This window comes from Lactuca sativa, chromosome 4 (genome assembly GCF_002870075.4).
Source record: "Lactuca sativa cultivar Salinas chromosome 4, Lsat_Salinas_v11, whole genome shotgun sequence".
In the NCBI taxonomy this organism is placed as follows: Eukaryota; Viridiplantae; Streptophyta; class Magnoliopsida; order Asterales; family Asteraceae; genus Lactuca; species Lactuca sativa.
The window spans coordinates 105,873,159-105,890,233 of NC_056626.2; the positions used below are offsets into that span (position 1 = coordinate 105,873,159).

Genomic DNA, 17,075 nt, shown 5'->3' on the forward strand with positions numbered 1-17,075 from the left:
AAATAAAAAAACAATGTTTGATGTTTTAAATAATTATAATAATATAAATTAAAACATTAAGCAAATAAATTTAAAAAAATTAATTAACAACAACAACTATAAATAATATTAAACCATATATTATATTTAATTTTATTAATATGTAACTCGCGGGTAGAAATCATTCAATCGATTGAAATTATCCAATTATAATAGATGTATATATTATCATATAATTCAAAATAATCAATATATTATATCAATTTAGTATACGAATTATTATATCAAATTTAACAACAACGTTATTATTATATATTTTAAAAAAAATACATATATTTGTTAAGACTTCAACTATATAGGTGTTTCTGCGCAACGCGCGGGTATTCGCCTAGTTATTATATAATGTAATGACAAATAATATGAAACCCGTTTTTAGGGTATTGATATGATTCAAAGTGCTTATTTGTCAACTAATTGATGTATCTAACGGGTAAGATTCGAATATTCTACTCAACTAAATAATTATGTTGGCGACTTGTACGTATATCAACACGTAGTCATGTAATATTATTTACTCAATGTTTCATTAAATTAACAAAATTGTGTTAAATTTTGATAAGAAATGCAGAGATATTTGACTTTCAACTGGTATCAACAACGAATCAAAGAGCATATTCGGTTTGTTTACAATACTAATGTTTTATTTTAATAAACTAGATAAATATATTATATTATTATTTTATATTAAACTAAAAAAACGTTCAATCATATGGTTATACCTCAATAATCATATCATTTAAAATCGTGAAACGGCAGACGTCAACATATTCTAGAAAACTATATTTTGTTATTTTCTATTTAATATGAAAAAAGAAAAGTAATAAACTACAAGGTTGAGCCTTTCAACGGTTGTCGTGCTCAACGGGACCATAATACATAGTTTGTTTCGCACAACACATTCACAAATCCAAGTTCACAACCATTGCCGATTGGTCAAACAATGGCGGAGAACGACATCGAATACTTAGGCTCCGGCGTCCCGGCGCCACCTCCGATCAACATAATCAACTTTGAAAACTATAGAACCAACAACGACGGCGGCTGGAGTGGCGGCAGTCATAACGAGATAGAGATAGTGGAAGAAGACGAGGAGGAGGAGGAGGAGGATGTTGGTGGTGGTCGATTTGGAGGATTCAGAGTAATGCCGTCGATTACAGAAGAATACGACAGTAGCAACCCGAGTGATTTGTTTTCTTATGATATCAATCGGAATATGAACGACGTCGTATATGTGGTGACTTGGAGAGGGACTGAGGAAATGTCGTCGGCAAGCATGGATGCGCTGCTTTGGACTCTCGGCAACAATCTTAATGACGAGTCCACCATTGTCTATCTGGTCTACGTCTTCCCTGAGATCCGCTTCCTTCCTACTCCTCGTAAGCACACAGTCATATTACTGTTTACTGAATTTTGTTTGCCATTCGATCGTCATCTCCGTTTCAAATCCTACAAAACAATTGATGATTAGTATCATTTCGATACTCATGAACACACATATAATCTGTTTCTCACAATTTATCTATGTTACGAGTATTAAAAAAAAAAAAACATGTTTTAAGAGAGTCAAATTAAAATTATAGCTCCATAGATCTAACACCTTGTTGTCATCGATCGATCTAAAAGTAGGTTAGGTTAAAGGAAAACCAATTCTCATTTTCATACACGTTTTCAACATACTGTTGACTGTGATGACAAACCAATTAATAAAATAGGTGGTTAGGTGAATCAGTACTAGTAGGAATACAAGTTTTTGGTGATACACCTTGATGAACTAATTTACGCTAATTTAAATTTAGAGCTCCAAAACTCCATGACCCCTGTTTTTGCTCTCTGGATTCACTTCTATGATTGTTTCTAGTTTGAGACATAGATGCTTTTTTAACCATAACAATGAAGTTATTTAGATGTCAGAAATACTGTTTTTGGTGTGTGTGTCAATGGCCAATGGGACAAAGATTGCGCAAAAATGGACTTGCTTTCCACCTGGTTTGTACAAAAGACATGGATGTCTTTCACTCTTTCTCCATTGATCTGATCAATGAATATAGTCCTAAGAAACTTGACTAGTCTAGTGTAACAAACGCAGCCTAAACACTAAACGGTTTAAGCCAAGATTTTAAAAATTGATGTCAAATGTACAGTGGGAAGGTTACCAATAAGTCAGGCAAACCCAGACCAGAAGGAAAACTTCCTAAATCAAGAAAGAAGGAAGAGAAGTGAATACCTCCAAAAGTTTCTTTCTTTATGCTCTTCTTCAAAGGTCCAAGTTGAAACTGTGCTTATCGAGAGTGACATGGAGGCAAAAGCCATACTTGACCTCATTCCAATTCTAAACATAAGAAAGCTCGTGTTGGGTGCCACCAAATCTACCCTAAGGTGCAAAACCCCTCCAAACCACCTTCTTATGTTTTTATTATATGTATTTATTTATTATTTAGTAATCCTTTTCATGTCCCAATAATAATATAGGAAACTCAAGAGTAGCAGCAAGAAAGGAGGTGGAGGTACTATTGATCAAATACTACATAATGCCCCGGAGTTTTGTGATGTTAAAATCATATGTGAAGGAAAGGAGGTCTCATTGCAAGACCAGTTATCAACTGAGCCATCGTCCCCATCATCCTCAACTGCTCCATCTCCACGTGGAGACACTACTGTCAGCACCCTAAAACCGGTGCCAGTGGGCCAGGGCTATACCATTGGCTTTGTCAGTTGCAGCTGCTTCAAGCTCTAAAATCACAGGACACATCACCATTGGCATCATACGTAAAACACTCTTGTTCTTTTCTTTTCAAAACGCGTAAATACCCTCCTCATCTTTATCATCATAAAAGTTAGCCCATGAAGTAGTTCAATCCAGTCCCATGTAACTCATGTTATGTTGTTGAAGAGGTTGAAGTATGTTTAAGTAAAAAGATTCATATGTTACGTAGATTTAAAAGAAAAACATGTTTGTGGACTCTGATCGGAAGTTTTTGGTAGCATACAACTTAAAGCTTACACGGGCTCACAATTCTCAATTTCTATCCACAGTATTATATATCTAAGAGGTTGTTACATTACAGATGCAATAGATAACGTTGTAGTTCATCATATATTATATGGGAATAATGGAAATGGATCATTATCTTAATGAATTCACTCCCTATAACTTCACAATGACAAGATGCAATGCAATAACAAGACAACAATTACCACTCACAAAGTGTCATATGTAACCGATCCAAAAAAAAAAAAAAAAATACAACCATCCTTATCCACCCCAACCGATACCCATACACAAACAAACTGTAAAATCCATAGGGGTATTTAGTCCCATCACTAGAAGAAATCAAACTCCAAGTAATTATCCGAACCCGCACCCGCACCCACACCTGCACCTTTTTGGTTAGGAGCAGCCACCGGGGGTACATTAGTCTTTTCACTTGTGGAAGCAACCGGAGCGGTTGCCGAGAACCGTTCAAACTCAACCGGCTTTGGTACATCCGGCGGTGTAGCACACCGGATCAAAGCCCAGTTAACACCTTCAAAGAACGGGTGTTGTTTGATTTCTGTAGCACCTCTTTTGTACGCCAAACGATGTTGAGGCTCTTTCACAAGCAACCCCCGGATGAGATCCCGGGCAGAAAAACTGACCACGGGCGATTCGGGAAACCTCAGAGGCTGCCCGACAACGTTAAACAAAGTTGCCCGATTGCCCGAACCTTTAAACGGGGTTCTACCAAACAACAACTCATACAAAAAGATCCCAAATGTCCACCAATCTACAGCGCTTCCATGGCCTTCGCCTTTAATAATTTCCGGGGCTAAATACTCGTGGGTCCCCACGAATGACATGGATCGGGCGCTAGTGGGCTCCGCCATGAGCTCGGGTAATGGGCTAACTTGGTTGCCTATTTCATTTTTGATTTTGTTTTTTCTTTCTTTTTTGGATTTGCTTGAGAAGAAACGAGGGGAGAAGCAAGAGGTGGGGACCACGCACGAGGGTTGGATACAAGATGGCTCGATGCAAGATGGTTGGACACAGTATACGGTGGACCTACGGAGGGGCTCGTTGTCCATAGATGAGGATTTTACTAAAGTGGGGCTCACAGTGCACCGAAGGGAAAGGTCAAAATCAGAAAGCATTATGTGTCCGTCTTCTCTCACAAGGACGTTTTCGGGTTTTAGGTCTCGGTAAACGATCCCGAGCATGTGGAGATATTCCATGGCTAATAGCACTTCCGCTACATAAAATCTACAAAACAAAAAATATTTGAGAAAATGATGGAAATGGAATCGAGGGCAAATTTGTAAATGGTTAGGTTTAAATCGAAGAAATAGCAACGTACTTTGATTGATTTGAAAAAAGTAGCTAATTATAGAAATGTTATCCATGTACAAATAAATGAGGATATTTAACACCTTACCTTTCTAGACATTGGAAAAAGGACATTATTTTCTAATTAAGGAAAAAATTGAAGAGTTGGGTGGTCTAGATATAAAAGCCTTGATGCCAAAAATGAAGCAGACATTTAATCTTTCTAAACCAATAATCCAACATTTATAGAAAGAAAGTTTCATCTTGATCTTAAACCACAGACAGTCTTCATGTGATAAAAATAGTACAAGGATAAAAAAAAATCCAATGTTTCCTTGTATCCCAAAAGATTATGATAAAAAGAGCTGAATGCAAAAATAGCAACGTACTTTCAATTATTTGTGTATTGTAACATCCTAGGCGATTATAACATTCTACTTTTCTGCAAGCTTGTGTACATGATTTAGGAAGAAATGAAGTGGGATGTTATAATAAACAGATCAACGAAAGTGAGTTGTATTTCTTGCATATAATCTATGCATGAAAATATAACAAGATGGATACGAAAGAAAGATGCTTACTTGACAGCTTGCTCGGTGAAGTGTTTCCCAGGTTGTCTCTGCCTAAGGGTATGCAAGTCTCCTCCAGGACAAAACTCCATAACCAAACATGAGAACTTATCAGTCTCAAAATGAGTGTATAGAGTAGGAAGAAACGGATGATCCAAAGATTGCAGAATCTCTCTTTCTGTTTGAGCTCGAAGAAGCTTCTTGCGACTTGCTAAAGAGGCTTTATCCATAACTTTCATAGCAAAATACGCTTTAGTCCCGGTCAACTCAGCCAAGTAAACACTCCCAATATCACCACATCCTAATCTTTTCAACAATCTGAAATGAGTTAAACCCAAAGCCCCATCTCTTGCTCGCACCACTTGAATGGCTTCCCACCTCATATCATTTGATTTGTGTGGCTTGTTGATACTGCTACTGAAACTACTACAACTGCTCTCATCACTCACATTGCTGCTTGTACTTCCTCTGCACATACTACTCTTCCCACTCTCCACAAGAGCACTCCCGCTTGTCTTCCCCAAACTGCTGTTTCCATCACTTGCTTTATCTGAAACAGAGCTGTTCTTTACGCTTCCTTTCTCTGCTACTTTCTTTTCTTGATCCATGGAAACATCCGGGACCTTAGCAGTTTCTGATTGAGTAATCAATAGTTTGGAAGCTAGTTTAGCTTCCAAATCATCTCCAAGTACATGCTTTGTGGTGATTTGATCCAAAGATGGTGGCATAGCGCGAGTTTTTGAGGCCATCGGGTGATAATCAGGATCAACAGCTTCTCATGGTGGTAAAGGTTTCCATCAATAGAGTCCAACTCAAGTTATTTTCAGCTCTGTGAACACATTATAAACATATTCAAGTCAACAAAAGCGATTGGGGCTCACAGTAAAGCGTATTTGACTAAAAAGGGAAAGGAAGACTTGGATCGAACGCAATAGACGGACATGGAAGATTCTAGACGAAGCGAATCCAGTCGCAAATTATCACAAACGGTAATCAAAACCTGATCCAGGAGCTAGATCTTAAAATTAGCAAAAACGTAAGAAAGCCAAACATCAATCATGCAACTCGATACTAAAAAAAGTTTGAAATAAATCGATTTAAATCCTGGAAAACGAAGAGAATATTGCTCAGATTGCAAGGACCACCGGCGAAAAGTTGAACAAGTAGTCAATCAAATCAGGAAATTGACAAATGCAGCTGTTAATAGCATCAAATTAGGTTTAACTTGATGAATTAGAAAAAGCTAACCCGATACAACATAGATCCAACAAAATCCAGAAAAAAACAAGATACAGGAAAGCAAATCTACTGAAGCCATTAAAGAAAAACTAAGAAAGAAAGAGGAAAAACCTAAAGTTGAAAGAATCAGGTCCACAAGTTCATTGCTTTGATTTGGGAGCAAAAAGGAAGGAGCAAGTTCTCTTGTTCATGGCATGCTGATGATACCTGTGAAAAGATCGAAGAGAGAGAGAGAGAGAGAGAGAGAGAGAGAGAGAGAGAGAATGGGGAAAGTGATGCTTGAGAGTAATAAAATTTGACTGGGCCTCGTCTTCAAGACTATGAATGAAGCAAAAAAGCTATTTTTATTTTGATTTTTTTTTTATTTTCATTTAGAAAATCAATCAATAATTTAAATTGTTTTTGAGTCCCGAAACAGAAAGGTCCGAACTACGAATCAACATGCTGGACTCTTTCACTCTCGCCTGTCTGCCAAGCCATCAATACAACACAAGCACTCCTCCATGGTAAATTACCAGTTTACCCTCCAACCTGTCTCCTTCACTACACTTCCACTTCACCTTTTGCTCTCCCAATCATATACTTATCTTTACTGTAGAAAATAATAATTAAAATATAAAAAAACTCCTAACTTTATGGGAGTCAAACTTCAATTTTTACACACCTTTGACTCCACACACTACATAGAAAAGATTGATTGATACATGATGCATGCCCATTCAATCATCCTTCTCCACAGAATCTCTCCAATCTTATCTTGAAAATCAATCTTTATTTCTTGAATATATTTAAAGTGTCGTATAGTGTCTATTAAACATTACTATTTTTCTAATCACAACATTTAAAATAAACAGTTAAAATAGTTTTTCGATATGTTTCTTTTTTGACATATTTACACATGCGAGTGTTTGGATATTGTTTATAAGATAGCTAGAGTGACGATAACTGTGTTGGGAGTTAACAACATGAGACAGTGTAGACTTGACTTGAGCACTTGGTGGACAGAGGGGAGTAAGGAGTTGTTATCGAAACCAACCATGTGTGAAGGGTGAGGTGAGGGGACCTGAAATAAATGCAATAAGAAAGAAGTATAATGAAGACATGTCCCAATTAATATTAGATCGAATTTGTCATGATACTATAACAAATTGAAATACAATTGGTCCTAATTGACTAGGATGGGGACAAATTAATTTGTGACATTAAAAAACACATGGTAGGTTTGTGAATTGAGACCAAACAACCATAACTAACTAATAGCGTCGATATGAATTAATTAAGAAACTAATTAAACCCAATTAAGATGACAAACAAACTAAACAAACAAGATTACCAAATCAATTACTCTCAACTCTCATAATGAATATCATAATCCAAATGGAAATGACCAAAAACAAATAGTGAAGTTTGGGAGATGTTTTGTTTTGTTTTGTCACCACGTTGGTTGTCCAAAGCATCTTGTTCATGTCACCATCGTCTCAAGTTGTCATGACTTAACAATAATTTAAGAGTTTTGTGTGTGTGTGTGTGTGGACCTTCCCCTCTCTCAATAGACTTTGCCTACTTAAATATTAAATGGTCCAGTTGTTGCATTCATGTATGTCTTCTACTTAAGTTGACCAAGAAATTTCATTTTTTTTAGTAATTGATAAGAGTTTTTTTTACTGTTAGTACGTAGTTCAGTGAATATGACACATCGAGATTGGATTCAATTGAATATTAATTGATTAAATTATTAAACTAGGAAAACAAAAGGTTGGAGGGCAGCTAGGCCATCGGTATCTCGAAGCCTGAAAGAAAGGTTGTCAATCTTTGTTTATTATACGTGGTCCTTAGTTCTCACTTCATTTTAGTTTATCTTTCTATCTATAAATTTTATTGTCCACATGATCATCTGACACGTGGCAGGCATGAAGTCTTATTGGGTAGGCCTCCTTCTAATAAATTATGGTGAACTTGACTTGGGTTAGGTGTATACACAGTAGTTGAAGAATCAAAAGAATATATTCGGCACATTTGCTTACTTTGTATCTTGGGAGTTCAAATTTATATGTTTACCAGTTTTATGTTCCCGAGAATACCCTTGGACCCTAGTATTATTTAAGTACACCTATGGCTGGTCATGGTACAAGATGTGATGGTAATCATATTATATTTATATACATGTACAACCTATTGCCAAGTTTCATGCATGGCTTTCTCTAAATCTTATGTAAATATTTGTTAAAATTAGCGAACATAGACTGTTAAAAGGTTTTAGAGGGAAAAAATTTGAGTACTTCTGTATTTGCAATGTAATATAACAAGAGATAAGATGGAATATATAGACTGTTAGGAAAAGATCGACTAACAAACTCTATGACAACTAATACACTAACATTCCTTGTAATCAAAATGATAGAAGCAATGTGGAAGTTGGGCCATAGATAAGCAAACTGAGTAGAAAGGGAATCCCTTTGTCTATATGCCAACAATTTGAGTATTGTACCAATATAGTTATTAGTGTATTGTATATCGATTTGACACATTCCTATAAATGATTAAATATATAACATAGTTATTAATGTATCCTACATCGATTTGATATATTCCTATAAATACATATATATGTTGGAGTCTCATATCTCTCCGTAAAAACTTCTTTGGAGAGTAAACTAAGGACTTCATATCATATAATAACAAACATTTAAAGATCAATATACAATCATGTCTTGGGTAAAAGCCAACCTTTATGTTTTTTTTTATCATGATATAGTCTAGGATTTACAAGAAGGTAAGTTGCTTCAATATCGTCACACCATCATGTGAGTATAAATATAAACTGAAATTAAGCTAATATATCCATGATAACTAGCATAGTTCTTACTATATATATATATATATATATATATATATATATATATATATATATATATATATATATATATATATATATATATATATATATATATATATATATATATATATAGTTTAAGATGCAAGAATAACAAAGAGCATATGAAACAATAACGAGATTTTTGTTGAATTCGTAATATAAATAGAAACTAAATTCATACGATTATTGTAATTGTAATTGTGATACGACTCAACTAACGAAATGCTTATTGATTTTGTAATAGGGCTTCTTGACATAGAATGTAGTAGTAAATCTTGGAAATAATTAAGGAATTAAGCAAGTTAACTATTTTTCTTGATCTCATGTTCATGGGAGATGAAACATAATGTGGGTTTATAAGATTTTTCTATAGATAAGTATTCAAACGAATTAGTGAAAACAAGAGATGGGCCAAGCCTATGTACGCCTACAATAGTTGGGTTGTGGGTGTGAGTTAGCTATTTAGATGCATAAGAAAAACATGAGCTTTTTCCATGTAGTTTTTAACAGTCAAAATCAGTAACACATGTTGGTTTTAATTTAGAAAAAAAAATCATAAATGGTCGCTATGGTTTCTCAAAATCTGAAGTTTAGTCCTCGTGATTTAAAAACCTCATAGATGGTCCCTATGTTTTCAAAACTTTTGACGATTGGTCCTTATTTCTAACTCCATTAACTTTTGTATGTTAATTGAGGGGCATTTTCGTCATTTCACACCACAGGGACCATTTATGATCTTTTCAGTTATTTTTAAAAAAATAAATAAATAAAGTAATATGCAAAGGCTCTCTCTCTCTCTCTCTCTCTCTCTCTCTCTCTCTCTCTCTCTCTCTCTCGGGACTCATGAGAACTTCAAAGAACATCACCCCCAAACACTCACACTCTCTTCATCATAGTCTCTTTTTAATTCATCTGTTTCTTAAATAATATACATCGTTAGACCTTACCAATCACCATCCACTTAACCCCTAAATGACAAAAGAGAAACCCAAATCATATTTGTACAGTGGGTTAGGTCTGCAATAGGAACCAGTGAAATTTAGAGCTAAATTCAACCAAAATGGCAGTTCGTGAAATCGCACACAGAGAATCCTAAATGATAGGGTTTTGAGTTGCAGGTTTTAGAACAAGGAAGAAGAGGCAAAAATATACAAACTAGGCTTGATTATTGGAAGAAATCTATTTGATTTTGTTCTTCAAACACATTAAGACATAAACACATGAATACACCATAATTATATTCTGAACATGGAGGAAGGAGGACGAGAAGCAATGAAATAGATTTTTGAAATTGATTCCATCTAGTTGTAAAAGGTCTGATTTTGAAGGTTAACTAAACCCAAACCCAAGCTTCAACTTCAAACCCCAACTCGATGGTCGTCTTTAAAAATCGACTTCATATGAAGGCTTTGAATAAACAATAATGGTGAAGGAAAGATTTCATACATGGTTTTAATTTATGAAACAATGGGATAGTTATCACATGTTTCCATTTCAACCTTCTGATTGATCCCCATGTTCTTGCCAAGCTCCACTGTCATAACCCAATTATAATCTGAATGAACTTCCGCCCTTTTTCTGCACGTATTCTAATTCCATTTTTTGAAAAGAATAGCTTTGGATGAAGAAGTGTGAAGAAGATGAAGATAGGTCAAAGTGATGGAAGAATACTAATCTCGTTGAATAACAATCAAAGCGGCGGAAGAATAGCAATCAAGGCTTCAATATGTTGTGAAGACCGATCATATCAGATCTTCTTAGCGACATTATCCGAGAGAGAGAGAGAGAGAGAGAGACCTTTGCATATTATTTTATTTTTTATTCTTTTTTTTTAAAATAACTGAAAAGATCATTAATGGTCCCTATGGTGTGAAATGACGAAAATGCCCCTCAATTAACGGACAAAAGTTAACGGAGTTAGCAATAAGAACCAATTGTCAAAAGTTTTGATAACATAGGGACCATTTATGAGGTTTTTAAACCATGGGGACTAAACTTCAGATTTTGAAAAAACACAGGGACCATTTATGATGTTTTTTCTTTAATTTATTAATGTGTTTCTTTCCTTTATTATAATCAAACTTATCATGAAGGATCAAATTGATTTTTGGCGAAACTCGATAATCGATATTCAATAATCGGTATATTTGGGTTTTATTATTTGCAACAAAGTGACTTATAATTCTTGATATTAATACATTATAATAATAACGATTTGATATTAGTTTTTAATATTAACTAGATGTGAAACCCGTGTATTACACGAGTTTATTAAAAAAAAGTTTGGTAACCACAAAGATCATTTTCATAAAAAAAAATAGTAATGATTGAGTTTGTGACTTTTTGGTAAACCGTATGGACTATTTATGTAATTTAGTCATAATTAATCTATACTAATAAAATTAATTAATATGAATTCACAAATAAAATATATTATCTACATTAATATACATATACATTGATTAATATATTAATAGAAAGAAAAATTCAAAAATAGAAAGTTATTATGTACATTAATTAATATATTTATAAAATTAATCAATATGAGGTGGTATTTAATAGGTGAGATTTGATTAAAAAAAACTATAAAAATGACAAGTGGATATTAAATAATTCAAAAAAATCTAGAAAATGACAAATATCAAAATGAAGGAGAAGATGACATATAGCAAAATCATTCTTATTTATTAGGGTAGATTATCATATTATTTACTATCTAAACAGTAAACAACAAACATTCAAGGAATCCCAAATGGGGATATTTTTTTTAATTCCAACATGAATATTCTATGTCTATATATTCCAATAAACAAAACTTAAAAATGGTCACATGTTCATTTTTTAGCATGCGGTTGTGACACGTAGCATTTTTCTATCATTTTTATAATTTCTCATATTTTAGTAACAAATCAACTTTAATTTAAATTTTAAAAATACAAAATCATATCCTAATAACATTTTTAAAACATATGATAAAGTATTATGTTTATTATACTTAACAAATTAATTCAAAATTACTTACAATGTACAATACAGTGAATTATTTTTATAACATTTATTATTATTTTTATCTAATATAATAATTTTAAACATACTGATCATGGTTTCTACGAGTCATAACCTAATAAATAATACAATACCCATTTATATAGAGTGAAACTAAAAATTTTAGTAAGTTAAAATTGACAAGTGATTTATCTAATTAACTTCAAAACATTTTTTAAAATACTTTAAATCTAATGAATAACTAATCTGTCATTAAAACAGAATAAATCAAAAACTAAAAATAAGTCGAAATTGTCAAAAAAATATAAATTAAGAGTGTAAACAGTCAGCAGCCGATAGCAAACCGCTTCCATCCATATAAAACGGCCTTCCAAATCCAATTTCAAATGGATCAAAATTTATACACGTTGGATATAGAGTCTCTTTCTATCCGTCTTTATCTTTTTTCCGCTTCGTTAATAAAACACCACACTAGTTATAAGTTATACTCACATCATTACTACTAGTACTAGAGCGGTTCCACTATGGTGCCCATACGACACCGGCAACCTCTGTTTTTTTTCGAACGCAATGTAAAAATTTTCGTTTTTCTACCATTGTGCCATTACGTAAAAAAAATGTGACACCGGCAAACCTACTATAAAATCTTGTATTCGTCCTTGATTAGTACACAAATATATGCATAAAGAGGAGGAAAAAAGAATAAATTACACAAATCGCCCATCATCGTATAGGTGTTAAAAAGTGCGTTCGGTCCTTATTTTTAAAAATTAACTTGGACAATCCCTTAAATTGTAAGATGTTGCACGCTTAGTCTCTAACAACATAAAATGACTATATTGTCTTTTTCAAATTCTTTTTCAATTATTTTAATGTTTTTGATTAATTTTTATTTTTAAAAAATATTTTTATTTAATGAAATGGTAGTGTCCCCCATCAGATACACTCTTACCCCTTGTCATCTCTCTACCTCACACACATACACACACACATCTCTTTCGTTTGACTCATCTTTCGACTACCATTAAACCCCTCCCACACCTTTCCTCCCCAAAGATCCAACAACACCCAAAAAACTCATGAACCTGAAATTAGAATCAAACGTAAACCTTAAAAAATAAATCCAATATATGCAAATCAAACCTAACTATGTCCTAAATCTTCAAATCATAACCCACCACTCAAGGAACTTGAAAATCACCTTGAATCTTGCTGTTGTCGAAGAACCTGAAAAATTAAACCATAATCTTGTCCACAACCACCAGCTCGAGGAACCTGACTTCTAAGGGGTTTCTTGATGGTCGTCGGAGTATGATGATGAGGGTGAGATTATGGTCGCCTAATGGTCACCGGAGGTTGCTGACATATGATGTGAGTGATGCACATAGAAAGAGAAGGTGATCGGTCCACCACTGATGGTGGTCTATCGTTGTTGCCTCTCATTTTTCCGGGAAGAGGGTAGCGGATCTACACTCGTCTCCAAGCTTCTACATTATCGTTCAAATTTGCACTCCAACAAGAGGCTAGATCCTCTGACAGTGCTGATGATGGAGCGATGACAAGTGGTGTTCAAAGGGGGGTGGTTTTCGGTTGGTGTGTGTGCAGGAGGGTGACGATTTACAGGTAGAGACGACGAAGAAGGTGCAAAGACGGCGATTTACAGGTGGTACTCATAAGATACTTTTTTCTGGTGCCCCCAATATCTCTGACGACGGCTGTGATCGGAGAAGATGTGTTTTTCTGGCGACCGAATCTCTCAAGAAGATGAACTAGTGAGAATATTGAAGGGTGGTATGGAGTTAGGGTAAAAGATAAATGTTTTTGGTGGTGGACTCGTTTTTTGTTTTTTTTTTTCTTTTAAATTGTTAATAACAAACAAATCAAAAAATATATATTAAAAAAAAAATAGAAAGGATAAAATAGTCATTTTATGTTGGTCAGGGACGATCCGAGTGAGAATAAAACATTGTAGGGACGGTCCGAGTTCAATTTTTAAAATAGAGACTAAACGTGCAATTTAACACTTGAACGATGGACGAATCATACACTTGAACCATGGACGAATAATGTAATTTAAAAAAAAAAAAAAAAAAAAAAAAAAAAAAAAAAAAAAAAACCGGGCCTTTCGTTTGACTTTCTTCAACCAATTGTTGGATCAAAGCCTCAAAGGCTTTAGACGATCTTTCTTTTCTTTGGTTTCAATTACCAAGGATAATGGCCCAAAGAAGACCACGTATTTTTAAGCCTTAAAAAGAAAATCGACTAAAATTCTAGAGTTGTAAGGATTGGGTTGTGTGTTTGATCCAGAAACAAATAGCCTTTTTTCTTATGGGTTACTGAAATGAATTTAGTTAAATACGAAAAAAGGGCCTTTTTTTTTTTTGCTCAAGTTGTACATGATGCCGGTGGATTTGAATGTGTTTGATTGCTACCTTGTCGACATATGAACGACAGATTGACACAGATGCAGACTGCTGCAGTGCATGTACGTGTACGTGTTTTCCTGAAAACAATCCACCGTTCCTCTACTTGCTCATATAAGTCAAAACTCCACCTTCCATTTTCTTCCATATTATCTACATCGGGGAAAATCAAGTAATCAACTCACCCATGGCCCCTGCCTCTTGCTAAATGCTAACCTGACCTTCATCCATCTTACAATAAAACCTATATCAGTAAGAATTTAAAAAAAAAAAAAAAAAAAAAAAAAAAAAAAAAAAAAAAAGACATGGTGTCTTCATAAAATTCTACATAAATCTCTTATGTGTGTGATCATAAAATTCGAGATAATATATATATATATATATATATATATATATATATATATATATATATATATATATATATATATATATATATATATATATATATATATATATATATATATATATATATATATATATATATATATATATATATATATATATATAGGTAACGATTATATAAGATATGTTGATTTGTTTGGATACCACTTGTGGTTGTGCCTTTTCGAAATGGACACTCTAAGATAGCAGTTGAAATTTCTCTCTCGCCTGCTTCTATTATTAGATGATTTCACATTAGAAAGTCAAATAAAAATCGAAAGTCGGATACCGGATCTAACCCTAAGTTTCTGTTAAGATATCAAAGATCTATCTTCTCTAAATTCAACAAAATAACTATGACAGAAACAGGCATATATGTATCATATCATCATATCATTATATCATTATCATTATCATACATACTTATAAAGCTAGCATTTTTTTTTAAATCTCATGCATTTGAAACCCCTTTTTTTAACTTTCTTAAACCACATTCATTTGAAACCTCTTTTTTTAACTAATACAACTAAAAAGTTTTCTTAATTATGATTTAACACTCAAAAGTTTTATAACTTATATTATGTTTAATTAACATTTAGTGAAAAATTTACTATAAAAAGACCAATCTTTTGTGTCTTTTGTGAAATATAAAATCTTACATGTAAGAAGGATTTGAAGATATTGTAAATCAAAAGTTTTCATATAGTTGAAGAATTCACGATCCAAATATGATGATTTGAAGAAATGGGTTATGCCGCATCAATGACAATTGTAATATGATTTTTTTTCTTTCAACCAAAACAAATGAAGCTTTTCTATTCTTTCTTTATATTCAGTTTCTCATTTAATCTTTATATGTGATTTGTGTGTATTACTCAATCTTGAATGTGACTCTCCAAACATCAATGTTTTGCTTCGAATATCTTTCTGATTTTTCTTTTTCAAGAAAAATATTTTGATTGCAGGTTAGTGAAGAATTGTTATCAAGTTTTTATGGTTGAACAGTGTTAAATGACGAAAGAAGATTCATAGTATAGATATAGGTTTTTTTGTTTGAGCAAAGTTGACAAATGTTAGTTTTTTCTTTTGATTTAAATGTATGTTTATGAAACATCTTTATTTATATATTCAACCACTCAATGTTCTTATTTATTTGATTGTAGTTTTTCTATTTTGATTATGTTTATTTTCTATTATTTTTTTTGTTGGGTTATCCTACACAACATATTTAAAAGACAATATTTAAAAGATAACATAATTTTGAACGTTTGATATGTAATTATAATAGACTTATCATGACATGTTCTTCATATGAAAGTAATTTATCCATATTACTACGACAAGAATTACATATCACATTTACGAAATATATATATATATATATATATATATATATATATATATATATATATATTATATGTGATTTGTTTAACATGTATATGCACCTATGTATGTTATAAATTTATAATTAAATATCTTTATGTCTAATAATTAAAGAGATTAAAATGATGCATCAAAACCAATTATCTAGACGAATATAATAATAATAATAATAATAATAATAATAATAATAATAATAATAATAAATATACATTTCCAAGTACCACATTCATTTGAAACTCACACTAAAACTCACGAGTTTTATAATTTATGTATATTTATTAGTTAAAACTAAAGAGTTTTTAACTTATGATTATTAATTAGTAATTACTAATAACTTTTTATTTTCCTTTCTTTTATAAGGTTGTAAAGTTTTGCTCATTAAAAACATTAATGTTTTTAAAGCGATTTGTGATTTAAATATGAAGAGTTAATATAATGTTATAATAGATGTTTTAGTGTTTTTATATTATTAAAAGTTATAGCGTTTATTTTTCATATTTTTTAATATTCGTTGTATATATATCTTTTTTAATACAAATGTTATAATAGATGTTATTCTATTTTTATGTTACTAAAAGTTGCAGTTCATATTTTTGTTTATACGTTTTGTTACCCATTATATTATCATTCATTTGATATATAATTTACACAATTTTAAACGGTTTATAAAATTATCAAATAATTGTATATATCACAATGACTTAAAAGTTAAACTACAATGTTTAATAAAACTAATATGTTAACTATATGTTTGCTTTACTACTAACATTTTGTTTCAAAGTAGAAATATTAAATAATAATTTTGTAAAAGTTATTATTTTAACTATATAATTCTATTCTCGCGCAACGCGTGAGGATTC

General features: G+C 32.4%; 2 protein-coding genes across 2 annotated transcripts; one reads left to right on the forward strand and one right to left on the reverse strand.

Annotated features, from left to right (window-relative positions):
• Nucleotides 1-869: 869 nt before the first annotated feature.
• Nucleotides 870-3,327, forward strand: LOC111886173 (U-box domain-containing protein 36). Its single transcript, XM_023882403.3, has 3 exons — nucleotides 870-1,415; nucleotides 2,181-2,415; nucleotides 2,509-3,327. The coding sequence occupies exons 1-3, from the start codon at nucleotides 980-982 to the stop codon at nucleotides 2,771-2,773; spliced, it is 936 nt and encodes a 311-aa protein (XP_023738171.1). The 5' UTR covers nucleotides 870-979; the 3' UTR covers nucleotides 2,774-3,327.
• Nucleotides 3,106-6,543, reverse strand: LOC111886172 (serine/threonine-protein kinase D6PKL2). Its single transcript, XM_023882402.3, has 3 exons — nucleotides 6,259-6,543; nucleotides 4,921-5,737; nucleotides 3,106-4,276 (listed from the first exon to the last, which is right to left on the reverse strand). Exons 2-3 carry the CDS (start codon nucleotides 5,655-5,657, stop codon nucleotides 3,361-3,363), a joined length of 1,653 nt encoding a protein of 550 aa, XP_023738170.1. The 5' UTR covers nucleotides 5,658-5,737; nucleotides 6,259-6,543; the 3' UTR covers nucleotides 3,106-3,360.
• Between the last annotated feature and the right edge of the window lie 10,532 nt (nucleotides 6,544-17,075).

Bases quoted from the DNA above. Each gene is read 5' to 3' on its own strand.
- LOC111886173 (XM_023882403.3), top strand. From the start codon at position 980: ATGGCGGAGAACGACATCGAATACTTAGGCTCCGGCGTCCCGGCGCCA. The intron at 1,416-2,180 runs GTAAGCACACAG...TCAAATGTACAG, and splicing joins CCGCTTCCTTCCTACTCCTC to TGGGAAGGTTACCAATAAGT. The intron at 2,416-2,508 runs GTGCAAAACCCC...ATAATAATATAG, and splicing joins GCCACCAAATCTACCCTAAG to GAAACTCAAGAGTAGCAGCA.
- LOC111886172 (XM_023882402.3), bottom strand. From the start codon at position 5,657: ATGGCCTCAAAAACTCGCGCTATGCCACCATCTTTGGATCAAATCACC. The intron at 4,277-4,920 runs GTAAGCATCTTT...TTTGTTTTGTAG, and splicing joins TTCACCGAGCAAGCTGTCAA to ATTTTATGTAGCGGAAGTGC.